The 27,056-nt window shown below is 55.8% G+C and overlaps 2 protein-coding genes across 2 annotated transcripts; both read right to left on the reverse strand.

Annotated features, from left to right (window-relative positions):
* Positions 1-537: 537 nt before the first annotated feature.
* On the reverse strand, positions 538-4,844 carry PLPP2 (phospholipid phosphatase 2). The gene is made up of 6 exons (XM_082297735.1): positions 4,714-4,844; positions 2,809-2,960; positions 2,197-2,474; positions 1,955-2,012; positions 1,667-1,843; positions 538-1,571 (listed from the first exon to the last, which is right to left on the reverse strand). Exons 1-6 carry the CDS (start codon positions 4,763-4,765, stop codon positions 1,434-1,436), a joined length of 855 nt encoding a protein of 284 aa, XP_082153861.1. The 5' UTR covers positions 4,766-4,844; the 3' UTR covers positions 538-1,433.
* Positions 4,845-7,217: 2,373 nt separating this feature from the next.
* On the reverse strand, positions 7,218-22,168 carry MIER2 (MIER family member 2). The gene is made up of 13 exons (XM_082297742.1): positions 22,131-22,168; positions 17,939-18,026; positions 17,257-17,405; positions 16,442-16,567; positions 15,663-15,786; positions 14,899-15,008; positions 14,241-14,310; positions 13,291-13,442; positions 12,775-12,856; positions 12,587-12,681; positions 11,678-11,805; positions 10,514-10,650; positions 7,218-9,859 (listed from the first exon to the last, which is right to left on the reverse strand). The coding sequence occupies exons 1-13, from the start codon at positions 22,137-22,139 to the stop codon at positions 9,384-9,386; spliced, it is 1,746 nt and encodes a 581-aa protein (XP_082153868.1). The 5' UTR covers positions 22,140-22,168; the 3' UTR covers positions 7,218-9,383.
* Between the last annotated feature and the right edge of the window lie 4,888 nt (positions 22,169-27,056).

Genomic DNA, 27,056 nt, shown 5'->3' on the forward strand with positions numbered 1-27,056 from the left:
GCAGCCAAGGGAGCTGCAGGCACAAAGCGTCACTTTTTCCAAGAGCCTCTCCCTGCCTTCCCTCCTCCCTCGCAGAGCAGGGCTGTGATGCTGGGGAGTGCAGGAGGCTCCTGGATCAGGGCAAAGGCAGTACCAGGATGGACCTGGCTGGGACGGGTCTTGGAGCCCCATGCCGGTCACGTCTCTTCTTCAGCTCAAAGGGCTGCCCAGCCAAAGCACAACCCCTGTGAATGTGACACCTCACAGGAATCACAGGCAAGGAGCACCTGGCTCGAGGATGCTGCTGCTCCCAGCAGCCCTGGGCATGCCCAGCTTTCCCAGTGCAACTGGGAGAATGGCTTAGCAGCCCTGACAGCACCTGCCTACAGCTGATGAGGGGCTTCAGACACCTTTCCCCAGGAAAAGGAAACCCCAAACACTTAAGCCCATCCACTCCAAGGCCAGGAGCATCCATGAAATAAGAGAACAGCCCTGACACAAACATTCTTTAAGGATGATCTAATTTAAAAACAACATCATAATGAAAATGCATGTATTTTAAAAAGAGACCCACAGCACTCCAGTGCTGGAAGCAGCTGCATGTCAGTGATGGGACTGCTCTGTACCGATTCCCCCCACCTTCCCAGGACATTTGGACAGCTCCACATCCCCATTTATTTTCCTTTACCACAGTAAATGTCTCCCTACCCCCCCACACACACCCTAAAGCATCAGCTGAAGCTGCAGGAGGGACAAACACTGGAGCATCCCCTTGCCCAAGCCAGGCGTGAAGCAGGCGGGGGGGCAAACAGCTCTGGCTCCCAGCACTGCGGAATCGGGCACTGCCAGAGAAAAGCCTGCCCAGGCACCCTTTGCTCACAGCAGCTGCTGGCAGGCAGGACTGCTCTTAAAGGTAATCAATGGAGCAGAGAAGAGCTCTGGATTGCTTTAATCCTTTCCAAAAAAGTATAGCTAGCCCAGCAGCTGTCCCCCTCCCTCTGCGCCTGTGAGGATTTGTACTTGTAAGGCTGGATAATTTGACAGGGACAACACACACTCGGCCCAGGCAATCTCAGACTTCCCAAGGAGTTTGCTCTTCGCTCAGTGTGCTTTGCCAGCCCAATAAATCCACCCCCATAAGCCACCCTCCCCTCCCTCCCTTCCTCCACACAGAGGGCTGGGACAGCAGCCTTGGGGTGTGACACAGATGCACGGGGGTGAGGACATCCCCTTCCCACAGGCAGGGTGCTGGCATCACCAGGTACTGGCAAGCACGGCAGCACCACAGGCACGGGGAGCCAGGTGCCGTGGCACTGTGGGAGTGGGAACAGGCAGGGCTGTCCCACTTGTGACAGCCAGAGGCACCAGAGCTGTGGAGCCAACAGTTAATACAGAGCCAGCGTCCCTGTCCCCGGAGCCAGGAGCACAGCAAGGGGCAGGCCTGCAATCCGGGTTCACGGGGCACCCCGGTAGCTGTAGTGATTGTGGTCGGGGTCGCTCAGGGTGAGGGGCAGGCTGGGCTTGCGCTCCGGGTCCTTCTCCTCACACTGCCGCGGGGGACGGTGCTTGAAGAAGTCAGAGACGTAGTGGACCTGGAAAAGAGCAATGGGAAAGAGGATTTGGGAACCCTTCTGTCAAGGCCAAGCAGGAGCCCAGCCGAGCACCAGGCTGCACAGGGGACACTCACAATGAGGACAGCAATGAGAGCCCCCTGCAGCAGCCCCACCAGCACGTCACTCCAGTGGTGCTTGTAGTCGGACACCCTGGTGTAGCCCACGTAGATGGCGAAGGCGATGAGGAAGAACTGGATGGTGGGACGCAGCAACCGGGCCCACTTCCCCACCAGCCGGGCCTGCACGTAGAGCTGGGCAGCAAAGAAGGGAGAAATCACTCAGGGAAGGGCTCACCAGCCAGCCCAGTGACGGGGTGCTTGGGGCATGGGACCTGCGGGGGCTTCCTGTGGCACGGCACTTACCGCCAGGAACATCATGCAGTACATCCCAAAGGAAGAGTGTCCCGAGTAGAAGGACAGTCTGTGTGGCAAAAGGGATGGGTCAAGCCATGAGCGAGCTCCCAGCTGGTCCCCATAAGACCCCTAACCACACCACAGGCTCTGCCCTGCAACAGGAGAGCCTCAATACCCATCTGGGGCTGCCACTGTGAGCCCAGCACTGCTGGGCAGGTGGGAGAGGCACATCCTGTGGCACCATGGCTCACCTGGACTCGGTGATGTTCCTGCTCTCTCCCTGGCAGACATTCTCCAGCTGCACATAGATGGAGCAGTTCACCTTGGACCAGTCAGGATTGCAGACAGCCAGGAAGTTTGGCCGGAGACGGCCGATCATATATTTGGCCAGGTCAGTCAGGGACTGGCTGATGGCCCCTCCAAAGAGAAAGGTCCCAACCACCTTGTAGAGGGCAGCCAGGTAATTGTTGAACTCTGACTTGGAGTAGAGGCGTTCAGTGTAGACCAGGTATGCCTCCCCCGATGAGATCTGCAGAGACCATGGGGGAAAAGCTGAGGGTCAGGGGCTACTGAGCAGCTCCCCAGGGGTGCAGGATGCTCTGGCTCTGTGGCAGAGGAGCCCCTGGCATCCGCCTGCCACAGGAGCTCACGGGCCCTCTCCCCCTCCCTGCAGGGAACCAGCCCCATGGGGCGTGGGTCTCACTACTCTGGTGAGAGCTCCTGACCCCAAGCAGAGTGGGGCTCAAGCTGAGGATGTTGTTGCCCTTCCAGGGCTCTGGAGGTGGCTGTGCTGGGCTCCAGCTTCCAGATACAACATGTCAGCATGACTCTGCCCTGAAGGAAAGGAGGTGGCAGTTCCTTACAATGATAACAGTGCAGCTGATGGTGACCCCAGCCATGAGGCCGTGGGTGATGGTGTCTGCCTTGTAGGGGTAGCGGATGGAGTCATCGTTGCAGTAGAAGCCTCGCTTGTATGGGGAGTTCACCAGAGTCAGGATGATGAAGGGCAGAGATGCTGCAAGGCAGAGAGAGGTGAGGACTGGGGGCAGCAGCCAGCAGGCTCCACACCTGCACACAGCATCACACCGTGTCCCCATCTCTCATCCCTAAGTCTCTGCTCCCCGATGCCAGGGAGGGATCCCCTCCAGCAATGAAGTCCTGAGCCACCTGTACCCAGGGCAGGAGGACTTGAACCCACCAATGCACTGCCCTGACAGCGATAGGGCCCTATCAGAGCTCACAGATGCCTGCAGCACCCAGATACCACATGAGACAGCCACAAATGGGCACCCACAGAGCCCCTACGGCTGCCCCACTCCTCCCCAGGCACAACAGTGGCAGGGCCCAATCTTGTGCCCTCTCCTCACACTGCCCAGTCTTTCGGCCTAGGAAGACAGAGCTCATAAACTTAATGAGCACAGGCATCTTGCAAACCTGTTGTAGGGCAGGGAAGGGCCCCCAGATGGTGCCAGCAGAGCCGTCACAGCAGCTCCAGGAGAGCCAGTGCCGGGAGACGCTGCGAGCTCCCCCGGGACAGAACCGGCCCCGAGATCCAGAGGGGTTTGGGGGTCTCTGCGCCGCACAGCAGCCGTGCCAGCCCGCCGCTGGCATGAGGCCCCCTGCCCCTGCTCCATCCCTGCTCAGGAACAGCCACGAACGAGTCCCAGGACGCTCCCCAGGGAAGCGGCCCCCCCTCCCCGGAGGCCACCTTCGCTTGGGCTCCTCTCCCAGTTCCGCCTTTCCCGGCGGTTTCCGCCTCCCCTTGTTCCTCCGTCTCCCGGGAGCCCGCACCTTTGTCCCCGCCCGTCCCCGCCTCCCCGCCCCGGGGGTCCCGCCGCCTCCTGCGCTCACCGAGCGAGCGGGAGGGAGTGCGGCGATGAAGCACCGGGGGCTGCCCCGCCACCCCCGCCGCGCTGCCGGGGGCAGGGAACCGGTCCCAGTCCCTCCGCCTCCTCCCCGCACACCTCAGACGTCCATTTTCAGCTCAAATTAGACACCAATTTTCTTTCTGGATAATTTCATCCTCCAAAAAAAGCTCCCCTAAAAATATAAAGCACCGGCCCACAGGAGGGAAACGCGGTCCGAGCTGCACCGGGACCCGGCCCCCCCCCGCCCGGCAGCCAGGGAAGCTCCAGCCGCGATCCCGATCGGGGCCTTTATTTTTAGTCCGTCTTAATTCGTTACTTCCTTGCGGCAGTTTTAGAAACATTTACCCGCACCGGGGGGCGGGGGGCGAGGGGGTCCTAGAAGGGGTGCCCCGAATCCACTCGCTCGGAGCTGCGGAGCCCCCGGCCCCGCTCTGTCCGCCCGCGGAGCGCCGGGCTCGGCGGCGGGCAGGCGGCCAGGGCGGCGGCGGAGGAAGCGTCCCGGTGCCGCCCGAGCCGAGGGACTCTCCCGCCGACGGACCGGGCCCCCGCCCCTCCACGGGACTGTTCCCGGAACAGGGAACGGCCCCGGGAACCGGGACACCCGACGGAGCCCCGTAGGGCTGGGGCAGGAGCCTGCGCCCGCCCGCCCCCACCGCCGGTGGCTCTCGGCGGAGGCCCGGAGCCCCGGGACAGCGGCCGGGCAGGTGCCTCCCACGCTGCCCCCGGCCCGGCGGCACCGGCCACGGGCCAGAGCGGGCAGACGCGCGGCGGGATCGCGGGCCCACGGTACCTCCCGCGGACCTGGCCCCAGCCCAGGGCGCGGCCCCACCGAGGGCACCGGAGGGACGCGGAGACGCTCCGGAGCCGCCCGCGGCGGGGGCGCCGGTACCGAGCCCTCACCGACCGCCAGGCAGAGCACGTCGAGCGCCACGAAGACCTTCCTGCGCTCCATCCCGCAGCCGGTGCGGCCCCGCGGCCCGGCCCCGCGGCTCACATGGCCCGGAACGGCGCGGGCCCGGCCGGGAGGTAAAGTCCGGGCGGGCGGGGCGGGGCGGAGCGGCAGCCGGTGCCCCCGCCCAGGGCCGGGCCGGGCCGGGCCGGAGCGGGGCGGGGCGGGGGTGGCAGGGCCGGGGCAGGTGTGGGGCGCGGCGGGGCACGAACCTCTCTGGACCCAGACCCCACTCGCCCCCCGCCGCTTCCTCGGGCCCCGCTCCGGCGTCCTCGTCTCCGGCCCTCCCGAGCCTCCCGATGCCCACCCCGCCTGGCCGCTCCCTCCAGTCGCTGAGCCAAGGGGAAGGGGGAGAAGAAAGGGAGCGAGGCCACTTTGGGAGCCGCCTGAGTCCCACCCGCCTCGGGACTATGTCCCGAGGAAAAAAAAAAAAAAAGGGAAAAAAGGAAAATTCAGTCTCTGAAACGTGCTTGCTGCTCTGCTTGGGGCTTGTGCAGAGCAGTGGTGGGGCTGTCTCTGTGGTGAGATGCGTTTCTGAGGGGAAGGAGGGACGCCCAGGAGCCTGTGGATGCAGCAGACACCGGTGTGAACACACAGGGTGAGACAGGAGCTGATTTACCCTCTGAGACACTGGGCTGTATTTCCTGAGCCTCAGACGTCCTGGGAGCAGAACAGGCTCTCGGTGCTTCCTGCTGGGTTTGGGGACATGCTGAAACCCAGAATGGGGACAGGAGCAAAGGTTGGAGCACGGGTCCCACAGCAATTCCCTGGTGGGAGCAGGGACAGTCGCATCCCGGCTGTTTGCGCCATGCCGGATGTCTGGGGAAGGAAACAAATAACAGAGAAACCACCCATGGCTGATAACTGCGGGTGGCTGAAGTGCAGCGCGAGTGGCCTGCGGAGAATGTCAAGGCTGCTTGTGGGAAGCCAAGAGAGCTGGAAACGTTCTCGGGCTACCCTGGAGTTTCAGGAGAGGGACAGAACCACGGGCCAGCTTTCCCCTGCCCTGATGCGCCCCAGTGCAGCTTCCTCCTGCCCTCCAGTGCCATGGCGGCCCTGGCACACCGCTGGGGCAGGATTTGCCCCACACATGCTGCCTGCAGAGACCCCAACCAAACAGATGAGACGCTCGAGGCAGGAGAGCTGTGGGGATGCCCAGACTGTGTCCCGGAGGGGATGTGAAGATTAACACGATCTCTCTCACCGCTGATAAATCCCCCCTCCTCATCACAGCCCCCAGCAGTCCTGGGTGTGGGCCACCGTGGGGACACAGATGTGGCAGCGTGGGGCTCCGCTGGAGCGCGCAGGGGGAAGCGCCTCACGGCAGCAGCGCGGCCGCCGCAGGACTTTGCTCCGCGCGGGCCCGAGGCTGCCGGGCGGTGCCGTCCGGGCCCGGCCCAGCCCGGAGGTGTCGCGGGCGGAACGCGGCGAGCCCGGGGTGGGTCCGGTGGGTCCGGGCGCGGGTCCCGGGGGGCGCGGGCGGGTCCCGGGCGCGGCGCTGTGTCGCCCTCTGCCGTCCGAGCGCCGCAGCTGCAGCCGGGGCTGGGGGGCGGCGGAGCCCGACCCGGACCCTCCCCCGGAGCCCGGGGGGCTGCGGCGTCCGTCCTGGACCCTCCCCCGGGGTGCTGCAGAGCCCGGGGGATTCGGTTCTGCTGTTCTCACCGCCTCGGAAACAGCGCTAAGGTCACACAGGGCGGAAACCATCGTTTCATGTCAAAGGATGCGACGAGGGAGGGAGCGCCGTCCCACCCGAAGCCTTCAAGTAGATCCGCGCTTCCCGCTGCTCCTCGGGGCCTCGAAGGAAGTGGGGAACTCGCTTGCGTCCCTCCTTCCCCGGGCTGTGCCCACCCTCGTACCCACCTCTGCGGGGCAGAGCTGGGGGGCTGCACAGCTGGAACCCCCAGGGCCCCGGGCAGGCAGCCAGAGCTGGGCACAAGCAGGAGACGAGAATTTAAGGAGTTTGTGATGGAACAGAGAGGCTTTGTGGTGGGGAAACACAAAGCAGTTGCAGCAGGAACATTCCTCTTGCCCCCAGGAGCTTCTTCTGCTTGAAGTTTGGATGCACCCCTGCCTTCCACAGGCTACCAGAGTTTTAGAGGACTTGGGGCAGCTGTAAGAGGAACAAACCGTTCCCTCCACCTGCAGCACTGGAAGAGAGAACTCTGGGCCTCCTCCTAGGCTGGGATGGCCTCCCTGGCACAGGGAATCCCACCCCGTTTGGAGGAGAGCACTCGTGGAGAGCAGGAGAGGATTAGACAGCAGAGGCAGGAACCCCTATTCTTGCTTCTGCCATCATTATACACTGGACTGTTGTATCTTGGCCTCCAAAAAGAAGACAGACTTCTGGCTCACTTTCAAATTAGGTTTTTAATTAAATAAATAACGGCGAGGGGTCTTCAAGGCAGTGTCACTTCACAGTGTAGGGCTGGGGGGCAAGGGAGAAAAGAGTCCAGCATCGGGAGCGGCTCAAAGTGAATGTGCTTTGTAAGAAGGAAAAAGAAAACCCCAACAAAAAAAAACAAAGAACCAAACCTCCTCCCCCAGTGACTCCCCCTCCCTGTCCCAGCCTTTTTCACCCCTCTCCCTCAAAGTTATGTTGAAAAAGCGCCGCACTCATGTTGAAAGACCCCATGCAAATCTGTAAACAACACTGAAGGACATAAAGAGATTTCTGCCTCAGCCAGCTCCCCTCTCCTTTCACTAGGGCTTGAAATAAACCAAAAGAAAAAATGGTTTCAGGAAAACTAAGAATGTTCTCAGCTGATGGAGGAGATGCCAAGGCCTGGCCCTCCCTGGGAGGGCTGCCTGTGCTCTCACGCTGCCTCCTCCCTTCAGCCAAGGAACTTCCTGGGAATCACAGCCTGGGCAGTTCCACTATGGAGTGGGCACTCGTGTTTGCTTTCTGTTCCCAGCAGCTGGGAGCAGCTGCAGGGGGAGGCCTCTGCCCACCACATCTGGCTGACAAAGCCACACCAGGTGAAGGCAGCTGCAGGTGCCTGGGGCTCAGCATCTCCCAGCAGAGTGCTGGGGACTGAAGCAAACCCCTGTTAAAGCACACAAACCAGCTCTGGGGCTTAGGAGATGAGACAAGGTCTAATCCTGACATCCCATGGGGCTGTTTGATGCTGTCTCCGTGCTCCTGCTGCAGGGCTGAGCACAACTTCCCAGGGCCAGGTAAAAGGAGGATGCAGGCTCTTTGGTTTAGGTACCTGCCAGATCCACTGGCAGCAGAGCCAAGTGCACAACGACAGCCCCAAGGCCCCTACCAAAGCAAGCAAAAACCCTCAACCCAAGCCCCTTCCCAACTGCAGAACACAGCTGTAGGAAAGGACTGTCCGTACCAGAGCCTTGCCCAGCAGGGGAATGGAGAGCATTACCTGCATGGAAAAAGGGGAATGAGAACACGTTGAGCCAGTGGCCAATCCCAGACCTGGAACACACCTGGGAAGTGAAGCAGCTTTGGACTCCAGCACACCCAAGGACAGACCCCCGTGGCTCTGCACAGCACCTGGCACCTCCCTGGACAGGGCAGAAAAGACACCTCCCTCTCAAAACAGCCTGTTTTGTGACACAGGGAGGGGCAGGGATGCCCAGGGATGGTGTGGAGCAGGAATGCCCAGGGATACTGTGCTCCCCTGCCTGGGACTGTGCTATCCCAGGCATCCTAGGAGATAAGCAACCTCCTCCCTCTGCTAACAAATTGTTGGAACAAACTGGGAAGTTAAGAGATGTTTTCACCTGCATTTTATCCACTCGCATAGCGGCTCAGTGAAGATCAGGTCATCCTCTGCCAGCAGCAGAAGCAGCAGCACCACAGCTCTGGGCCAGCATCACACTGTGGGTCTAGAAACTCCTGTTACTCCCCACAGAAGTTCTCCCTGGCCCAGCACTGCATGGGAAGGTGAGAAGGACTCGAGTGCACACGACGCTGCTGCACCACGCAGCATTCCTTTCCAAGACCCGACACTTCTGCCCAAGGGCTGGGCCAGGCCACGTCCCACCTGCAGCTGGTGGAGAGTCAGGAACACGTGGCTGCTGGAGGTGGCAGCAGCTGTGTGCCCGCCTGTTATGACCCATGGCTGATGGGAGAAGGACGGGGTGAGCGGCTCCTACTGCAACACGCTGCCCATGGGAGAAGGGCCAAGACTCGTCAGCCTCCCTTGGCATCGCCGTGCCCGTCTCTGCAGGAAACTGCCCTGCAGCCCTCCCAAGCTCTCGGACCCCCAGACTGCACCCTCACCATGATGGTGACACATCCCTCTTCTCAAAGCACCTCTGCCCTCAGACTGTCCCGCTGGGGCCAAGGGACACGTCCCCTGTCCCGAGGCAGGGACTCTCTGAGCAGACTGGCATCACCTGGGGTGACACATGGTCAGCATAGGAGGGGGGTGATGGACCTCCCCACTCAGGAAAGCCAGCCACCACTTTGCACGATTGTGTCAGGATACACTGGAGCAGAAAGGTGTTTGGTTTCACTGTAGCCTTGGATCAAGGAGGATGGAAAGACAGATTCCGACCAACAGCTCCAAACTGTCCCTACAGGACAGCGGAAGTTCCAGAATTTCACTCAGTCAGGTCAAAGTCCTTGCTGGGTCTGTGACAAATTTGTGACTGGAGACTTTCACTGTGACAGAGGCTCTGACCGAGCCACAGGTGCTGGGCAAGCCTGATGAGCAGTCAGGAAAGTATTTACATCTCCGATGCCAATGAGACCGAAATCTGTGACCGATAAGGACACTTGCGCAGGGGCCACCACTGCCTCACGGTCTCTGTCCGAATCCACAGGGCCAGCAATTAAAGGCAACCCCTCGTTAATGTCTGCAGGGAGAGTGAAGTCCATGGTTATTGTCTCACCAGAGTTCTGCAACGACTCCTGCTTCTCTGCCAGTCCTGGTCCCGCGGGCGGCAAAGCAAAGAGCTCCGGCTCAGAGGGGGTGACAGCGTGGCGTGGGCAGGGCGCAGGGACAGCGCCCGAGGACGTCTCCTCCGTGGGGTCAAAGGAGCAGTTTGTCTCCGAGGGAGTGCTGCACTCGTAGCCCTGCCCCGACTCGCTGATGCTGCCCAGGCTGCAGGCCGTGCTCTCCACACTCAGGGGCTCTGCTCAGGTGGGCACAGCCAGGGGGGAAGAGAGAGGGGGACACAGCAAGGGACAGAAAGCCACAGTGAGTCCACAACGCCCAAACACCCAGGTCAGTCCCACCTAGTCCCAACAGCATTTGTTTGATGGCACAAGTGTTTCTTTATTACAGCAACCAAGATCCCCGCCAGCGCGTACCGAGGAAAGGCAAGATGCCGACAGCAGATGGGAGGCCATCAGTGTTTCTATGGAAATTAAAGGAAACCTCCCAGGCACACTGCAAGATAAGCCAAACCCTAAATCCTATCCCCTTGTGCCAACAACTCCTGGGAGCTGCCCGCACAAAGCCTTCATCTGCGGTAGGACAGTGAGGGAATGGACCCATGCTGGGCTGCCTGCGAATCTTCTCACAGCCAGCTCTGTGTGAAAGCAGCTTGCACCTGATTTCTGGGGCCTTAACCCAGCCTCTGGAGGAGCTGCCTGTGTCAGTGCTTTGGAAGCAGCTCACTCAGGTGCCCAGCGCATAATCCTTTTGTTTTGGGAATGACCTAAGCCACCCCTCCAAGCCCAACACAGGAACAACCCTTTTACAGTCACCTCTGATCAACGCAGAGACAGACAAGACTCTTCTGCTCACACCAAAACCCCACAGCAGACAGACAAAAAGGAACTACCTGTGCTCTCAATTGCTATCTGATCTTGACCAAAGTGAGCATCCAGGCAGCCAGCTGCAGAGGGAATTGGTGGGGAGCTCCGAGAACGATTCGTGTTTTCCACTTCAACCCCATCCAGGTCATTGTCAGTGAAATCCCTGTGGAGAGAGATAAAGAGCCTTGCCACTACCTGCTAAGCAGAGAGATGCAGGCAGGAGAAAAGGTGACTGGGATTAAAACCCATCAACAAATAAAGCAATGGGACTGTAGAGACATCACCAGAATGAATGTCCACCCCTCCTTGCTCTGCAGAGCCTGGTTTAGACTCTGCCCTGAGGAGGTGGCCTCAGGTAATACAGTGTGGCCGAGACCAGCCCATGATAAACCCAAATGGGCTCTCCAGCTTCCTAAAGAGCTCTGCCCCCAGTTCTGTGAGCCCCAACCCATTCCAAAGGGAAATAAATACATGGTCAAATGCCAAGGGAACACCCAGCTTCATGGAATGACTGCAGTGGGTCCTTAGTGTGCCAGCAAAGAGCAAGTGACAGAACACATTTTTCCACCCTGGGAAGATTTAAGATTTCAGGTATTTTCCTGTCTTGCATCAGAATTTAAAAAAAAAAAAAAAAAAAATTCCAAGCCTTCATCTGATGTTTTTAATTGATTCAGTTTCAATATTTCATTCTGACCTATTAAGAGATTTCCGTTTCAACCTTTTTGAAAGGGCGTATTTTGAAAAGTACCTTCTGTAATTAGCATACATTTCAAAGGGAAGAATTTGCCTCATAAGGAAATTAATTCAGGTTCCAACCACCAAAAATAAGTGCATTTTTGAATTTAAAAAGCTCCCTTCCCAAAACCTCATCAAACTGAGCTCTTTCACCAAAATCAGCTCTGAATCCCTGTCCCCAGTGTTTTGTGGATGCGTTTGTCTGAAACAAAAACTATTTTCAACACACAGAAAAGGACAAGAAAGCCCACATCCAAGCAAACAGTTCTTTATCTTCCCTCCCCACGCCAACTTTGTGTTTGTGCTCTGAGAACACCCCGTGCATCCCTCCATCCTCCCACTCGAGAAACCTTCTGGAGAAGAAAGCGCAGTCTGTTAAGCGGAGGTGCTTTGCAGCAGGAATCTTCACTGGGAGGTTAATATTACTAATTTTAGTGTGAGAATATTCCACGCACGTGGCTCCAGGGTGGAGGACGTACTTCTTCCTTCCTAGACGAGTCTGCTGAGTGAAGTAGTCATAGCGCTCTGATTTTTTCCACATGTAGTAATACTCCACGCACTCGCCCACCGACCGGGTGCGGACCTGAGGAGAAACACCCCAGTCAGGACAGCCACCCCCATCCAGGTGCATCTCCTGGAGCAAGGAGCTATTTTCCCATTTAACCAGCACAGAAAATTAAAGTGCATTACAGTGATTTACATGGCTATGGACACATTGCTGCAGAACAGAAGCACGTACTGAGGTTTCCGAGGTGGCCAGAGAAAGAACTCCCCACAGCACACAGCTGTTGTCACAGACCCGTGTGGGTCACACACACTCGTGCAGGACTTTCCTGCGCTTCCAGCAGCAGCACACTTAGCAGAGAGAGCAAACCTGCATCCATTGTCACTGGCCAGCGTCAACATGCCTACAATTAACCAGTGGTAGAACTGGACTCTCTGGTTCTGCCAACTCCCAGCACAGCAGCATGTCCCGGGGCCCAGCTCTCCCTACAACAGCACCTGCCATTCTAGAGGACCCCAGGGGACTTTACGAAACATCCACATGCTCAACTCACTCATTCACAGAAGTACTGCAAGGGCTGAGAGTTTGGAAAGAACTTTTGAGACTCCAGAAAGGGCTAATCAGTAATTAACTGACATCACTCATGCAGGTCAGTGGTGTTTGTGACTTCTCCCACCTGGAAAATAAGGCAGAGCAGGGCAGTGAACAGCCCATCACCTGCTGGCATGAGTCAACACAAAGCCTGGGATTGGAACTCGGCCATCCTGAACTCCCTGCGTCAGCCGAGGCCCAAAGCACATCTCTGGTGCCCAGTCACTGCCTCCTTCCCCTGCTCCTGACCTGGGGGGAGCAGCCTTACCTTGTTTGCTTGGATAAGGTGAAAGTTTTTCCCATGGACTCTAAAGCCATGTTCAAAATTTCTACATTCTTCCTCGCTCCAGGCACAAAGCTCATCTGTAGCAGAAAGAAAGAGGAGTTGGAGGAGATGTGCAGAATCTTGGAAGAGTTCCATGTGCCCTGATGAACCGAAATAAGGGGAGTCCTCACCTCTGATAACCTTCACGTTGAACCGTAACCTCCGCAGTGCCTCTTCTGCATTGAAGTTGCATTTCACCAGCTCATACAAAGCCTGGGAAACAGAAGGAAATCACTCACAGCACGTACCTGAGCAACACACCACAAACCAGCCTGCTCGTGACTCACATTTGTCTTGTAAAACTTCTATTTCCCAGGAGCCAACTTGTTGCTAACCCCAGCTTGACCACCAGCAGAGATTATCCCCCTTTTTAAGGGACTGGATTACAAACCCTGGGACTGGACAAATGTAGTTCCACCAGAATCTAACCTGGCTAGATCGGAGGAATACACAGCTGCTCTGAAATGGTTGATCTGCTGACTTTTCCAGTCTTCCCAACAGAGAGGGTGACTGCAGCTGGGCACACACCCTCACTTATCCATGAGGATCACTGGAGTTTGACCTCATTCTGACCTCTGCAAGGAACGTGGCACTGTTGGGTCAGCACCACCTGGGTCTGTGTGGGCTGCAGGAGTCCCTAAGCTCACCTGCTCATTGTCCTTGACCACTTCTCCCTCTGGCAGGCTGCTGCCGGACAGCTCGTCCCACTGCCGCTTCACAGCGCGGTACAGGAACTCTTCCACCTCCCTCTCAGGGAGGATGTTCGGGTCCCAAAGCAGCTGATCTTCATTCTCATAGGCTAACAGAAAAAGCACTGAAATAAGATAATCAAACAGAGAATTCTGCTGCTTTTTGAGAAGTGGTCTGCATGGACATGCATGGGGAAGACAGAGGAAGGAGGAAATCTTTGCTTGGTACTCCAACCCGGCAGTAGAGATGACAACCATCTCTCAAGGCACTGTATTTTCCCTCCTGATTTTGGAGGCAGATAAGCTCTTTATATCTCTTTTAGGGCCCTTGGCACAGGCTCAGCTTGCTTCCATTGTTTCAGAAAGGTTGGCTGACAAAGTTTTTGTCATCACATTCTCAAAGATTACTGCTTTGATTAATGAATCCTGGCAACTAAAGACCCTTTTAGCTTTCTTGTCCAGAAGCTCAACAAGCTGGCACTCATACTGCACTCATTATTGGACACAATCTGCAAATCAAGGCACCTCTGTCTACTCTGCAGACATCCCAAAATCAGAAACAGATAATCTCCAGGGAGCACTGAATGCCACTAACTCACTACTTAAGGAAGATGTCAGAGAGAATAAATCAGAGCATCCCCAGATGGGTATTCCTTCTCTTTGGCTACAGCTGAGACCCCCTCCTGCAAACTTGTCACACCAACCCAGTTCTCCCTGAGCTTCACCAGTTCTGTACCTGTGTTCCCAGCCCGATTAAATCAGGCTCATCTAAGTCAGTACATCTGGATGTCACTGAAAGCTGCCAAGCCTCCTGGAGACACAGAGCAGGACTGGTGACCCAGAGCTCATCAAATCCCCCTGCCAGCAGCCCTACACCCAAACTAGGCACAAAGAAGAGGCTGCCTTACCTTTTTGCCTGTGCCTGTTTAAGCGGAGGATGGGAACAGTGGCCTGGTACTGAGGTCCAACCATGATCTCCTGAAATCCCACGACAGAGAGGTGAGAAGATTGAAATGGGAAATGCTCCACGCAGGCTGTACTTCATGATTTAGGGACTACACCACTACAAGGCTGATTTATTTACTGGTAGCCCCCTCTGTCACTACTATTTCTAGTGAACCCTGACTATTTGAAGAAGATTTACTACAAACCAGATGATACTGTGGGGACCCTCAGCATTTATACAGTTTTAATGTAAAAGATCTATGGCAAAAAGCTAAGGCTGGAGATAAAGCAATGCAGAGGTTTCTCCTGCAGCCTTCACAGCCAGGATGAATTTGGAAGCCTGCTCCTCTCTTTAGAAAGATGGTTCCCCCTCAGTAAATCCGGTTGCATTTCACCTTTGTAGGGTTGAAGATTTAATTTACCAAGGCACAACAGACTTCCCATATCTGAAGCAGAAGATAATTTCGAGATTGTATTAAAAACCCCTCTTGTAACCCACATCTGCCACTGCCACCCACAAAATGCAAGGCATCAAGAAGCCAGCTGGGGAGATATCATAGTGCTTTGGTGTCATGCTTTCAACTCAGGAGTCCCCCTTCCCAGTGCAGTCAGGTCATTTACCTTCTTACACTCATTTGATGGGATGGAATCCACCTCTGAATCCTCTGCCATGGAAGAAGCACATGGAGATGAACATGGCTCTTTGTCTTCATCAGCAAGGAAGTTGTTTGCTTTGTGGGAAAGGAAAAGATCTGTAGTTATGAATTTTTTTTTTATTATTCCTTTATGCTCCCTCTTCTTCCCTTCATTTTCTGTCCTAAGGTCCCGTATAGCATGGTCTAACAAGGGACAGCTTACCTGTATTTTAATTTTCTCACTTGAAATAACAGAATTTGCACACTTGCCACATGGATGGCCAACCTGGGGAGCTCAGCCTCCTTAATTTTACAAGACAGCAGGAGCAATAACATCACTTCATGCAGAGTCCCTGTCACGTGCTTCAGCTTCCCACATATTTCAGTATTTAGGAACTGCCACAATACATCTCTCCACTACTACTACTGAATTTATTCACTTGTAACGATGTCAGATGAGGTACTTATCTTTCAGACTTGCAATTACAGCAGGCAGCAAAACAATTCCCACTTTCTCAGTATTCTGAGCTACAGCTCAAGACAATTCTTCCCTCATCCCACTGCTCATCAACGCTCTGTCCTGTCCTACCCAAAGCCCGGTAATGCCTCTGCCACGCAGACAGTCCCCAGGAGGAAAAGTGGAAAATTTGATGTCAGGAGACTGACAAAATTAAGAAAGCCATTCTCACCCTCCCCTGCACATCATATGTAAAAGTGAACAGCAACTACTTAGGAACTAGTGACACATACAGCCAGGCTGGTTTGGGAATAAGTCCGATGCATCGTGGGACGTGACGGATGGAGTCAGATCATCAGCTGAAGATTGTGTCTCCTCCTCTTCTTCCCCTGAAAGCAAATCCTTCGCTATTTGTTCCTTTTAACAACAACAAGAAAGTGAAAAATATTTTTAAATTAAAAAAAAATATATGAGGGGGAGTGAGGCCTAGAGTAAAAGCATTTCTGGTCAACAGCGGCCAGAGAGATCCACAGATCTCTTCACCCTCCCACAGCTTGTCCAAAGACAGATTCTCTCTCTCACACTCCCACCACACCCAGACTATTTTCCCTAGAAGCACTTTAACAAGTGTCATGAGTGGCTTCCTATGGAAGCCAGAGAGTATGAGCAAGCGGCCCTTTCTGTAGAGCTCCACTCACAGCAAGTAACTCAAAGATCCTGAAAGAGGAAAACCCCAACCCCCCAAAACCCCCCACTTTCTACAGAATTTTGCTAGAACAGGAGGAGCCCCGGCTTCAGCTGGGAAGATACAAACCTTCCCTGGCTCTTCACACACCCCCATCGATGTGCAAATACTTGTAACCAAAGTTCCATGCAGAGTTTTTACATTTTGAAACAGATATCCTTTCTCCCTTCTCCTCTAAACACTTCACACTCATGTTTCTGCACCTGGTGTTCCTCACTGGGACACCAGAGCTAGGCAGGTACCTTCCCTTGGCATCGATCAAACCCCTCTGAAATGGGGGTAACCTCGACAGCCTGTGCAGACACCCAGGCAGAGAGCTGCTCTCACCTTATCCAGAGTCATATCAGGGAGGTTGGGAGTGATGTCATTGCTCTCACTGTCCTGCTCCGAGATGGGATCAGATGCCTCATAGCCATACAGCGCGAGCAGCTCCTCAAATGGCATTTCACTGCTCTGAGCAAGAGGAGGACAAAGCTGCATCAGGAAGAGAACAACCACAAGAGCACCACACCAGCTGCAGGAACATGGACAGGCAGAGGCAGTCAGGGCAGCTCTGCTCCTCTGGGGGCTCTGAGCAGCCTCAGGTGACACTGTTGGGACCCACTGTATCCTGTCCCTCTCAAAGGTATGGAAAAGCCAGGAACTTTCAGCCCAAAGCAATATAGTCTAGGGCATTATTAAAATACATTTATCTTTTGTTCTAGATTTCAAACAGGTGAAAGATGCCAGAAAGCACTACTGTATTTAAGTAGAGGAAGGGGAGGAACAAATCCCTGTATCAGTCTAGTACCTGGCCTGAAGAGACACTCTCTGTCACCAAGAGCAGTTTGTGTTCCACTGAGGTCTCTGTGGGACCACCCACAGCAGCACCACATTGGCTCATCTTTGTGAAACACTGGCCATCACCCCCAAAAGCTGGTGATTCTTCAGCAAGGAGCCAAGATCACCTGCCAGAGGGGCTACTTGGCAGAGGAAGGCTCCAAAATTCACTGCTGTCATCTGTTCTCAAAACCATTCCTTCCAATCCAAATGCAAACTTGACTCATCATTGGATGACCTGAACCCAGCTCAAGTCAGGGCTTCACACAGCACACAAGCAACTCCAGCAGGTAATTTCACTTCCCCTCCCCTGCTGCCTTTACCTGAGAGGCACTGAAACTCTTCTCCAGCTCTTCTAAAGATTTCTGCTTCTCCTGAGTATCATCTTCCTCCCTTTCTTCCCTCACACCGTAGTTCTGGGAAAGGATCTCTGCCAGGTTCAGTCGATGATCAGCTGAGCCCATTGACACAACTGCAGGGATCAGAAGAAGTTGGATACTAGCACCAGCACGGATCAAATCCTGAGATGCAACAAAGCCAGGGATGATCCCTTCTTGTGTGTGTGCAGACATGATAAGCCAGAGGAAGAGATTAGGCAGAACAGAGAGGGACAGGGAACACAACTGGCAGCAGTCACTTCATCAGCACAAAGCCCGGTTCTATCCACATTCAAGTCCCATAACTGACTGGAAGCTGAATCTGAAGGTTGTCTGAGTATTTGTGTGTCTCTCCTCACAGGATCCGCTGGTGTCACAACTGTGTGAACACACTGCAGCCTTTCCTTCACCTGGGGGCATTTTTAGGGTAATCACCCCTTACTCAAGAATGTGCAAATGAACACCTGTAGGAGCTTTGGCATCTTTAAGCCTTTCCTCCTCTGTCAAACAGCATGGGAATCAACCAACAGGCTCAGGAGATGTTGCAACGAGAAGGGAAGTGATCACAGTAACTTTGTGTCCTCTGGGAACTAGACCAAGAAACAGAGGGATCTGAGCCTCGAGGTACCTGCTGCGCTTTGAAGGGCGGGCTCTCCAGGACATAGGCCACGGGCTGGGTATGCGACCACCCTCGGGCTCTGCCGGCCAACAGAGGCCTTCAGGAAAAGAGAAGAACATGGCTGAGACAGCTCTCCTTAAAAACAGGACATCCCTCCACCCACTTCACCCCACCACCAAATGCAACTCATTTAAGTTCAAAGCAAAAGTTACCCAAATGCCCACAGGGCAGTGTTAGGAACCGTGCTGTTCAAAAGAGTTCATCGGGTGTATTGAGCAGTTTTTCCTGGCCTCCTCACCTTCCCCTCAGCCCATGTGTTTCCATTCCATCTATTTTACCTCCAGCACTCTACTCACTACTTATCCCCCTACCAGTTTAAGACCTCAGACCTTCATGATTTACATGTTCACTTAAAAGAAGGACTTGGACCTTCAGCTGTTATTTTAAACACACATATCGCATCCAAGCACAGCATTTTTAGGGGTTGACCCTTCAGGGAGCAGCCAGCCACAACGCCCTGGCTTCTCCCTGATGCCCCACTGCACTCAGGAGCTCAGGGGCATGAGCAGAGAAACAGCTGAGCAGGCAGAGAAGGAGTCTGGTAGGACCACAAATGGCACAGGCAAGGTGGGAGAGGCTGAGCCAGGCAGAGCCTGAGAACAGGCACCTGCAGGGTGGCATTTGGTGCTCGGTCACAAGTTCAGGCAGCAGCATGGGCTGAAGAAAACAACCCAGACAGAACATCTGCCGCTCCTCGGGCTGCTGTGCATGGAAATGCTGTTCATCAAGTTTAGCCTAGGCAGGGAGCAAACAGGTAAACAACCAAAGCTTTTGAGTGACTGAGAGCACCTGACTGCAGAAGAAAATCCCAGTGTCAGTCCCAGTGACATCTCTGTAGGATCCTCAGCCAGCAACAATCCCAGCTGTGCACCATCACTCCTCACTTATTCAGTGGGAGTTGGAACGTTTACAGTGTTTCCAGTATGGGCCTCTTACAACTTATTTAAGAAAACACAGTATAGCTTCACATCAAAATCTATCCTCTAACAACAAAGCAAAGTATTCACCAAAAAAAGGCCACCACAGAGTGTGGGTTCTGAGTTAGTGCCTTCAACTATCAACACACACACTGGAAATTCCGGAACAATGAAGAAGATGCCTCCAGTCCACCATCCCCCAAGATAACCCCCACTGAGACCACTCTGGCTCCAGACAGAGCCCTACAACTGTGCACACAAAAAGAGAAGGGAGAAGTTACAGGATGATGAAAGGAGAAGGGGACAGACTCCATTTTGAGGACGGTCATACCGGGAAACGGCTCTGTAAGTCGGGAAAGCGTCAATGCGCCTCTGTTGGGTTTTGCTGGAATGTGACCAAGTACAAAACCCTCTTGGATAAATCCTTCCAAGCAAACAACCGTGGTTTCATGGAAAGGGTGTGGTCTACCCATACTCCCTCCGGGTCCTGGACAATCTGCAGAACTCACTTGGCTCAGACAATGATGTGTAGATCAATGGCTCCTCCTTGCCTGGGGATCAATAAGGCCTCTGAAAACAAAGGCTGAAGCTGTTGACATGGATGGGCTGGCTTGAAAAGGTGTCAAGAATACTTCAGGAGCCATGAGATCTCCTATTGATAACCAGGTGCTGAAAGTAAGAGGATTGGCCACTACAACAGGGTGACAATTCCATAACTAATCAGGAGTTTAATTATCCGAAGCAGTAACGGAGCACCAGAGCAAGTGGGAATGCTGGAGTCACCATGGAATAACCAGCACTCTGTGCTGGGGCTGAGGAAACAAGAAACAGGTGATAGACAAAGCAAATGGCCCACTCCCTGCACAAATTTAAACACGGGTGTAACGGAGCAATCTCTCAGATTATTTACAAATCCAGAAGACCACAGAAACAAGAGTCAAAGGAACAGGAGAGAAAGGCAAGTCTGGCTTGGAAACGTAACTGATGACAGAATATTGCTGACTGCACTGATTGCCAGAGCCACAGGATGTGGAGCTACTTGGTCTGAAGGTGAGGTAGGTGCAGCCTGACACTTCAAATCCAAACACCACACAGGAGGCAGAAATGCAAAAGCATGGCACGCACCAGCAACACGGAGAACAGCTGTGGGCCAGGGTGTCACTGCTCTTCCTGCTGCTGAGGGATTCCATCACCATCAAAGGTAGCAGTGGGGAACTCCAGTTACTCTCACAGTGCACTGTGATGTTGGAAACTGGCTCCTATGCCCATGAGGTATTTAATCTTGGGGGGCAAAAAGGGAGATTAAATTCCTTTGATCTCACTTTACCATCCCCGGTGCCACTTTCCTCCTGCTAGTTTCTGCTGCTCAGGCTTAAGAGTAACTTTCCTCTCAGAAGTTACACAGAGGTTGGTCAACTACACACTCTCATGTTTGTATTTCTGGATGACTCCTGCACTCCCTCCTTAGGTGTGGACTCAAGGATTTGAGCAAATGGAATGAAGCTCAGCCATCATTTAGGAAACAAGGGCAAAGGCAGAGTCTGAGCTTTCTGCCCTGACAAAGGCGTTTCTCACTGTGAGGCCAGTTGTGTCTCCCCTGAGAAAACCCTCCAGACTGAAACCACTCTTGCAAAAAAGTGAGGGGAAAAAAAGAGAAATTTCCCTTTCCAGTGTTACTCTTCATTAACTAACATAGATTCCTGAGCCAGTCTAACACATATTTCAGATTCAGCGAGAAGTATTCCTGCTTCCTCTGCCTTGTCCACACTCCTTGGCCATAGGGCCATTTTCCACAAACTCCAGCTGTAGCCAGAGAGAAGCAGCAAAAATGGAAACAGATTTGTCCTGCAAGTTATGCCTCTGAAAGATCGAAGAATGAGCAGATGACACAACACAAAGACCACCTTCTGCACTGCTCAGGAAGATCAGGGCCCCATCACACCCATGCAGTGTCACAGCAGAGGTGCTCCACAGCCAAACCTCACCCAAAAGACAATGACAGTTCCTGGATGTCCCCTGGACAGACCTCTCTGAGCCACAGCAATGCAGGGTGCCAAGGCAGCACTATGGCCCAACAATGTGCCCAAACAACACTTTGGCACAAATGAATCCAGCTTTGGTGCTCCACCAAAGGCTGAACCGTGGTGGATGGGCCAACAGGCCAGGCAGTGCCTTCCTCATGCAGAACACTGAAATACCCTGGAAGCAAAGCCCTGCCCTTGGACAGATGCTGTCACAACCAATAGGGATCCAAGATCTTGCCACAGAGTACCTCAAAGTCTTCCCAGCACCCTTGCTCCATGTTGTGGTCACCATGAGGATGATGCCATAGAAATGAAGCGTGCATGTGTCACAACAACCATTACAACAGGTCAAGGATATTTGAGGGACATGGCAAGACTTGATGGGCAAAGGCATCACCAGCTCAAAGTGTGATGGAGCGACAGCAGAAATGTTTCAGCACAAGACACCAAGGCAAACACGACTTGGCAACTGGAGAGGCAGTGAGGAGTCCCCACCCAGCCCTCTTTACCTTCTGGCCCCTAGGCAAGGTGCTGAGAACCATCCTGGCCACCCTAACCAACCGTTCCCACCACCTTCCCCAGCCCTCTGCCATTCCCAGGATCCTGACCTCCGTGCTCTCCCACTGCTCAGGCCGTCTCTCACCTGAGAGCCTCTGCGAGCCCCTTCCAACAGTTCTACACCCCTGACCCCGGCTCCAGCGACCCCACACCGCTGTCGGGCTCTGCCGGGCCATAGCCCCGGGGCTCCCAGTCCGCTCCACCCCGCGCCTTTGCACCCGCCCTCTGCACCCCGCGGTCCCGCAGCCCCCGGCCCGAAGCCCCTTCTCGCGCCTCTCCGGGCCCCTCTGCCGCTGCTCAGGCCGCGGGGTCCCCTCGCCGGCGCCGCCCGCCCCAGCTCTCCCGCCGGCTCCCGCCCAGGCGCCCCTTCCCCCGCCCGCCCCCGCCGGCGGCCCCTGCCCGGCCCCGGCACCCCCCGGCCCCGGCCCGCCCCCGCCCCTCGGCCCGCTGCCGCCCAGGGCCTCGGCGTCCCTCGGCCCGAGGGCCCCCGCCCCGGCGGCCCGCGCCGCCCCATCACCCGGCTGCCGCAGGACGCCGGCCCCGGGCGGCCCGGGGCAGCCGCGGCTCGGGGGTCCCGGTGTCCCCGCCCGGCCGGGAGCGGCTCCAGGCCCGGCGCGACCCCGGCGGCGGCTCCGCGCTCACCTCCGCCATGGCCGAGCGCGAGCGGCAGGGGGCGCGGGCCCCGGATGCGGCAGCGGCCGCTGATTGGCTGCGGCGTGCGGGGGCGGGGCCTGGGCCGGGCTGCCTGAGGGGCCGTGGTCCCGGGTTCGGCTCCCGGTGCCGGTCCCGCGTTCGGGTTCGGGTTCGTGTCCCGGTCCCGGGTTCGGCTCTCGGTCCCGGTCCCGCGTTCGGGTTCGTGTCCCGGTCCCGAGTTCGGGGGTGTTGTCGTGCTCCGCCGGTACCGCCCGGAAACAGTCCCGGGGAGCGGCACGGAGGGAGGGGAGTGGGGGCTGCCGGTGCCCGCAGCAGCGTTCTCCGAGTACCGTTCGGTCGCTGCCGGAGCCGCCTCGGAACCGCAGCTGTGGGGCCGCGCGGCTCCGGCCCCGCAGAGCCCCGCAAGGAAATAAATCCCCCGAGAGCGGCGGCCCGGGCAGCGCGGGGCCGGTCCCGCACCCCTGTGCCGGGTCCCTCGGGCCAGCGGCCGGGACAGGCGGGTATAAAGGCCCGGGGACGGTCCCCAGCTCCTCCAGACCACAGGGACGCACCGGGGACCACACAGGTCACAGGAAAAACCGTGCTTACAACCCCAGCCTTCTTCATGGATCACAAAGCTTGAATCTCCAGGGGAAAAAAAATTCAGGGGACCTCAATGAGCACTCCCTTGATAAAAAGTCACCGCATCTCATTTAGAGTTCATAGAAGAGGGAAAGAACAGGGGTGGTCTGTGCCTCGCAAGGACTGGGGTGTAGACGCTATCTCATCGTTCCTTGCTGTGGCCGTGCTTCAAGAACCCCAGAGATGTACTTGTGGAAGCTGCCTGATGGGTCTTTTCAACTCTATTTAACTGATGATGACCACATGCTTCCAGAGAACAATCCTCCAGCGCAAAAAAGGAACCCATCTCCAGGGATTCCTGCAGCAAATGGCCCTGCCAGGCTCCCCTCCGTCTTCTCGGGGACCCCCCAGTCCCTCAAGGACTGCTGGCTGAGCCACCAGGGCAGCCCTTCCCTTGGGGTGTGCAGTGACAGGGTGTGCAGTGACAGGGTGCACAGGGACATTTGCCACCAGATCTCACCATTTGACAGGTCCCGTGGGTCATCATCCAGCTCATGCCAGTTCCTGTGCCCAGCTCTACCTCTGGCTGTGCCCACAGAGGCCTCGTGCTCCGTCTCTGCGAGCAGCCTCTCCACCCTGGCAGTTGGTTCCATGCTGGGTTTTGCTCACACTTCTGAGCTCAGGAAGCAAAGTGTTATCAAGTGCTTCTGAAGTGGTAGTGGCCCTCGAGCTGAGAACCAGAGCACTTGACCAGCCCTTTGTTCCCTTGCTGGGAGCTGTTTGGCTCTTCTCAAAGGACTAACAGTTTGCAGATGCTGTTTGTTCAATAAAAACGAGTAACCTCATCTCCAGCTTCAGAAAAACTGCAAAATCTGCTGCTTTCTGCCTTGCTCCCAGCAGTGCATCCGGGTGTTCTGTCGCCACAAAAACAGAAAGGTAGGGGGTTTGAGTCAAGGCCTGAGGTTTGGCTCAAGGCCTGGGGCTTTGGGTTAAGGTCTGGGGAGAGCTCCACTTGTTATTGAGGGTCTGTCTTGGAGCCCTGTCCCTGCTGGCTTCTGCTGCTCCATTTAATGCTCGCAGTGACAACTGCCAGGCTGAGTCTCTTTGAGCAGCTGCACTTCCCCGAGGGAGCAGTGAAACACCTGTCAGGAGACACCTCCATTGCCCAGGACACTGATTTCTGTCCTCAGAATGACCAGACACACATCCTGCAGCCCCACCAGGCTCTGAAGGCAGCACATCGCCCATCCCTGGCACTGAAGCCATCATCCTAAATCAGAGATTTTAGTGCCTGACATCCAGTATTCTGAGATTTTCAAAGGCAATAAAAAAAGCTCGAAGGGCAGTGGAATACTGAGTGGTTCAGGCTCTCCAGGTGTTTGCGAGTGATTAGTCAGGACACTCCCACAGCAGCTCTGGTACAATTGCTGCTCTGTGGACAGAGACAACAAATCCCAGATGGGTGAAGTGGCTTTGGCTGGATCTGGGGTTGATCTGCCTGCAAAACCAGGGTGTCCTTACATCCCGCCCTCATTTCTCTCCTCCACCTGTGCCTGGTAAACAGCTCTGCTTCTTGGGAAAACTTTGCAGCCCTGAGACAAGTGACAAATTCTTTTTGTTTGGTGCAGCTCAGCCCTGGGGTGTTTAGCCACAAGAGATTGTAGATAGGAAAAAAGTTCACGTGGGTTAAAAAAGCAGTGCTGATAGGAAAAAAATTGCATCAGTGTTGGTAAAGGACTGACCCCTGCCTGGGAGGTTTGTGTGGGGCTGTGTCCTGCCGTGGGTGCAGGGTGGGCTCGATGCCAAGGAGGGCACAGACAAGCTCGGACTATAAAAAACTCAGGGTTTCCGGTTGTCTGAGGCTGCTGAGTGACAGAACAGCTCCAAGGCTTAACAAAACAGCTGTGGATAAGGCTTTAGAGAAGCATCAGTTCTCACCAGGGCTAGATGGAGCTCTGCTACTCGCAAACACCGCACCCGTGTAGGCTTTCAGACGAGTGTTTATACTTCTGAACTCTGCTGGTCTAAGGATCTGCCGTGGCTGTCAGCTGCCCAACACAGCTTCCAGTGGCCTTTTCCAGGTTTTCTGAGGCAGTAAGGACAGGTGATAGCATGGCTGGGTCAGGGTGAGCATCATGGCTATGTAGTTCCCTTCTCCTGTTCTCCCAGCCTGCCTCCTTCCCTTCCTCCTTCCACTTCAAGTCGTCACAACCCACAAATCTAATTTATTTACAATTAAAATACTTACCATATCACGGTCTCTGCGGGGCTCACAAAAATGGGTGCAGTATCTACAGATGTAAATTCAGTCCAGGCTTGGGCTTGCACACTCGGGATGAGTCCTGCAAGTCAGATAACGCCCAGGCTGCCATCCCATGTGCTGAAATCCCAGCTGGCACTGTAGGATACGGGCAGGAAGATGTGGTTTGACAGCAGTTCAAGTAGGCACGCCGAGGGTTTGCAGTTTCACAGCCTTTGCTCTGGCACAGCTGCCCAAATAAACCACTCCTGGGATGGCAAATCCTTTCAGGATGTCAACGTTCCAAAAAGGCCAGCGCCGAGAGGACAGGAACGTCTTTTTCCTCGCCTGCTCTGCTGAGTGGTGACAGCCAGAGGTACAGCCCAGGGGACAGCAAAGCCACACAAAGCCTCTGCTGCCGAGGAACGCAACGGCTGCTCGCTGGCAGGTGGTGCAATGTCCCCCTGACCTGCTGCTTCCCCACAGCTCCTTGGCTTCCATGGGATCCATCCTGCAGCTGGTGAAGCTCCTGCATTTGAAATATATGCTGAGGGCAAGTGTTTCTTGCTGGTGTCAGTAATTAATAGCAGATGCTTGATGAGGGATGTGTGGAGGCCAGCCGTGCCTGGACTTGGGTCCCCATGCCCCTGTGCTGGGGAAGGATCCCCATGTCCTCATGGCTCAGGGCATCCCAGGAGCCCCTCATTCACCTGGCTGGGCAGCTTGACCCCCTCCAGCCTTGGGCCTGTCCCCAGCAGCCCTTGGCCGGGCACACAGGTGTGTTTGTTTACCTGTGCAGGTGTCCTGCACACTCACCCCTGCAAACAACCCCGCCTCCCTCCCTGCCTGGGGGCTGCGGGTGTGTAACCCCGAGGGAGGGAGCTAAATGAGGGAGCGATGATGAGGAACTCATTAATTCTGGTGCCTGTCAGCCTCACAGGATGATGATAAAACTCTGCATCCTTCTGGAGCAGCGGGAGGCAGCGGCAGGACTGGGAGGGAGCAGCCTGGCCATCCCACACCCCTCCTTGCAGCCCCGTGTCCTGACATGGAGCTTGCATCCAGTCACCCTCTTCCCCTGGATCACCCAGGGGGAGAGGGGAGCGTTGTGGGGTGGATAAGGGTGGGATTGTGCAGGCACCGTGTCCACCATAGCTGCAACCCTGTGGCAGCAGAGTTTGGAGGGGTGTGTGGGTTAGGATGGCACCTGAAATGGGGATGATGCCCTCCCTTCCAGCCCTGTGCACACACAGGTGCTTTGGCATGGCCAGAGCGTGACTGTGTGCTTGCGTGTGCCACTGCACAGGGTGGCACCTTCACAGGGCACCAGCCTGTGCTGCTCTGCCTGGACACTGAGAGAGGCTCTGGTGGTGCCTGGCAGCATTCCTAATGAATTCAGTGCTGCCCTTCACATCAAACAGCCACAGGAGGAGGTATTTTTCGTCCCCATCTTTATTCAATGTGCCAAACACGCCACTCCTGGGCCTGACACTCACAAACATGTTGTTCACAGCTGCAGCTTCAAAAGGACCAGGGGAGAAGGAGGGGGGAGATTGTGTGGGAGGCACGGAGCGTGCTGGGGCTGCCTGTGGCCACCATGACCCATCAGGGAGGAGCTGAGACCCCCTGGACACCACTCCAGCTCTGCTCCCCCGGGCTCCTGCGGGCTGTTAGGACCTGGCTGTCCCCAGCCACCCTGCAAGGCCATGAGAGATGCCTCGGACAAGGTCTGGGGCTGGTGGCCAAGGAGAGGGGCAGGAGGTGGATGGAGGGCAAGGGTGTTCTGTCCTACTCAGAGCTGCCTCTGCCCCCTCCTGTTCTTCCCTGCTCCACTCTCAGCCCAGCCCCATCCATCTTGCAGGACTGAAACCCAATTACAGTGCCAGGGAGGGGGTGGTGCAGCGGCAGAGATGTCCATTAGCCTCGGGGATGGAGATGGAGCGATAGGAGCTCTAATGGCCTCACCAGGACTCTGATGACAGCCTGGCTGCCCCAGCTGCACCAGCCCCTGCCTGCACTGGGGTGACACCAGAGCAGTTCAGTGCTGGTTTGCAGCCCATGACAGGGATCCCGACGCAGATTTGGAGCCATGTGCGTGCACACGTGTGCACGTG

This window comes from Coloeus monedula, assembly GCF_965178545.1.
Source record: "Coloeus monedula genome assembly, chromosome: 27".
Classification (NCBI taxonomy): domain Eukaryota; kingdom Metazoa; phylum Chordata; class Aves; order Passeriformes; family Corvidae; genus Coloeus; species Coloeus monedula.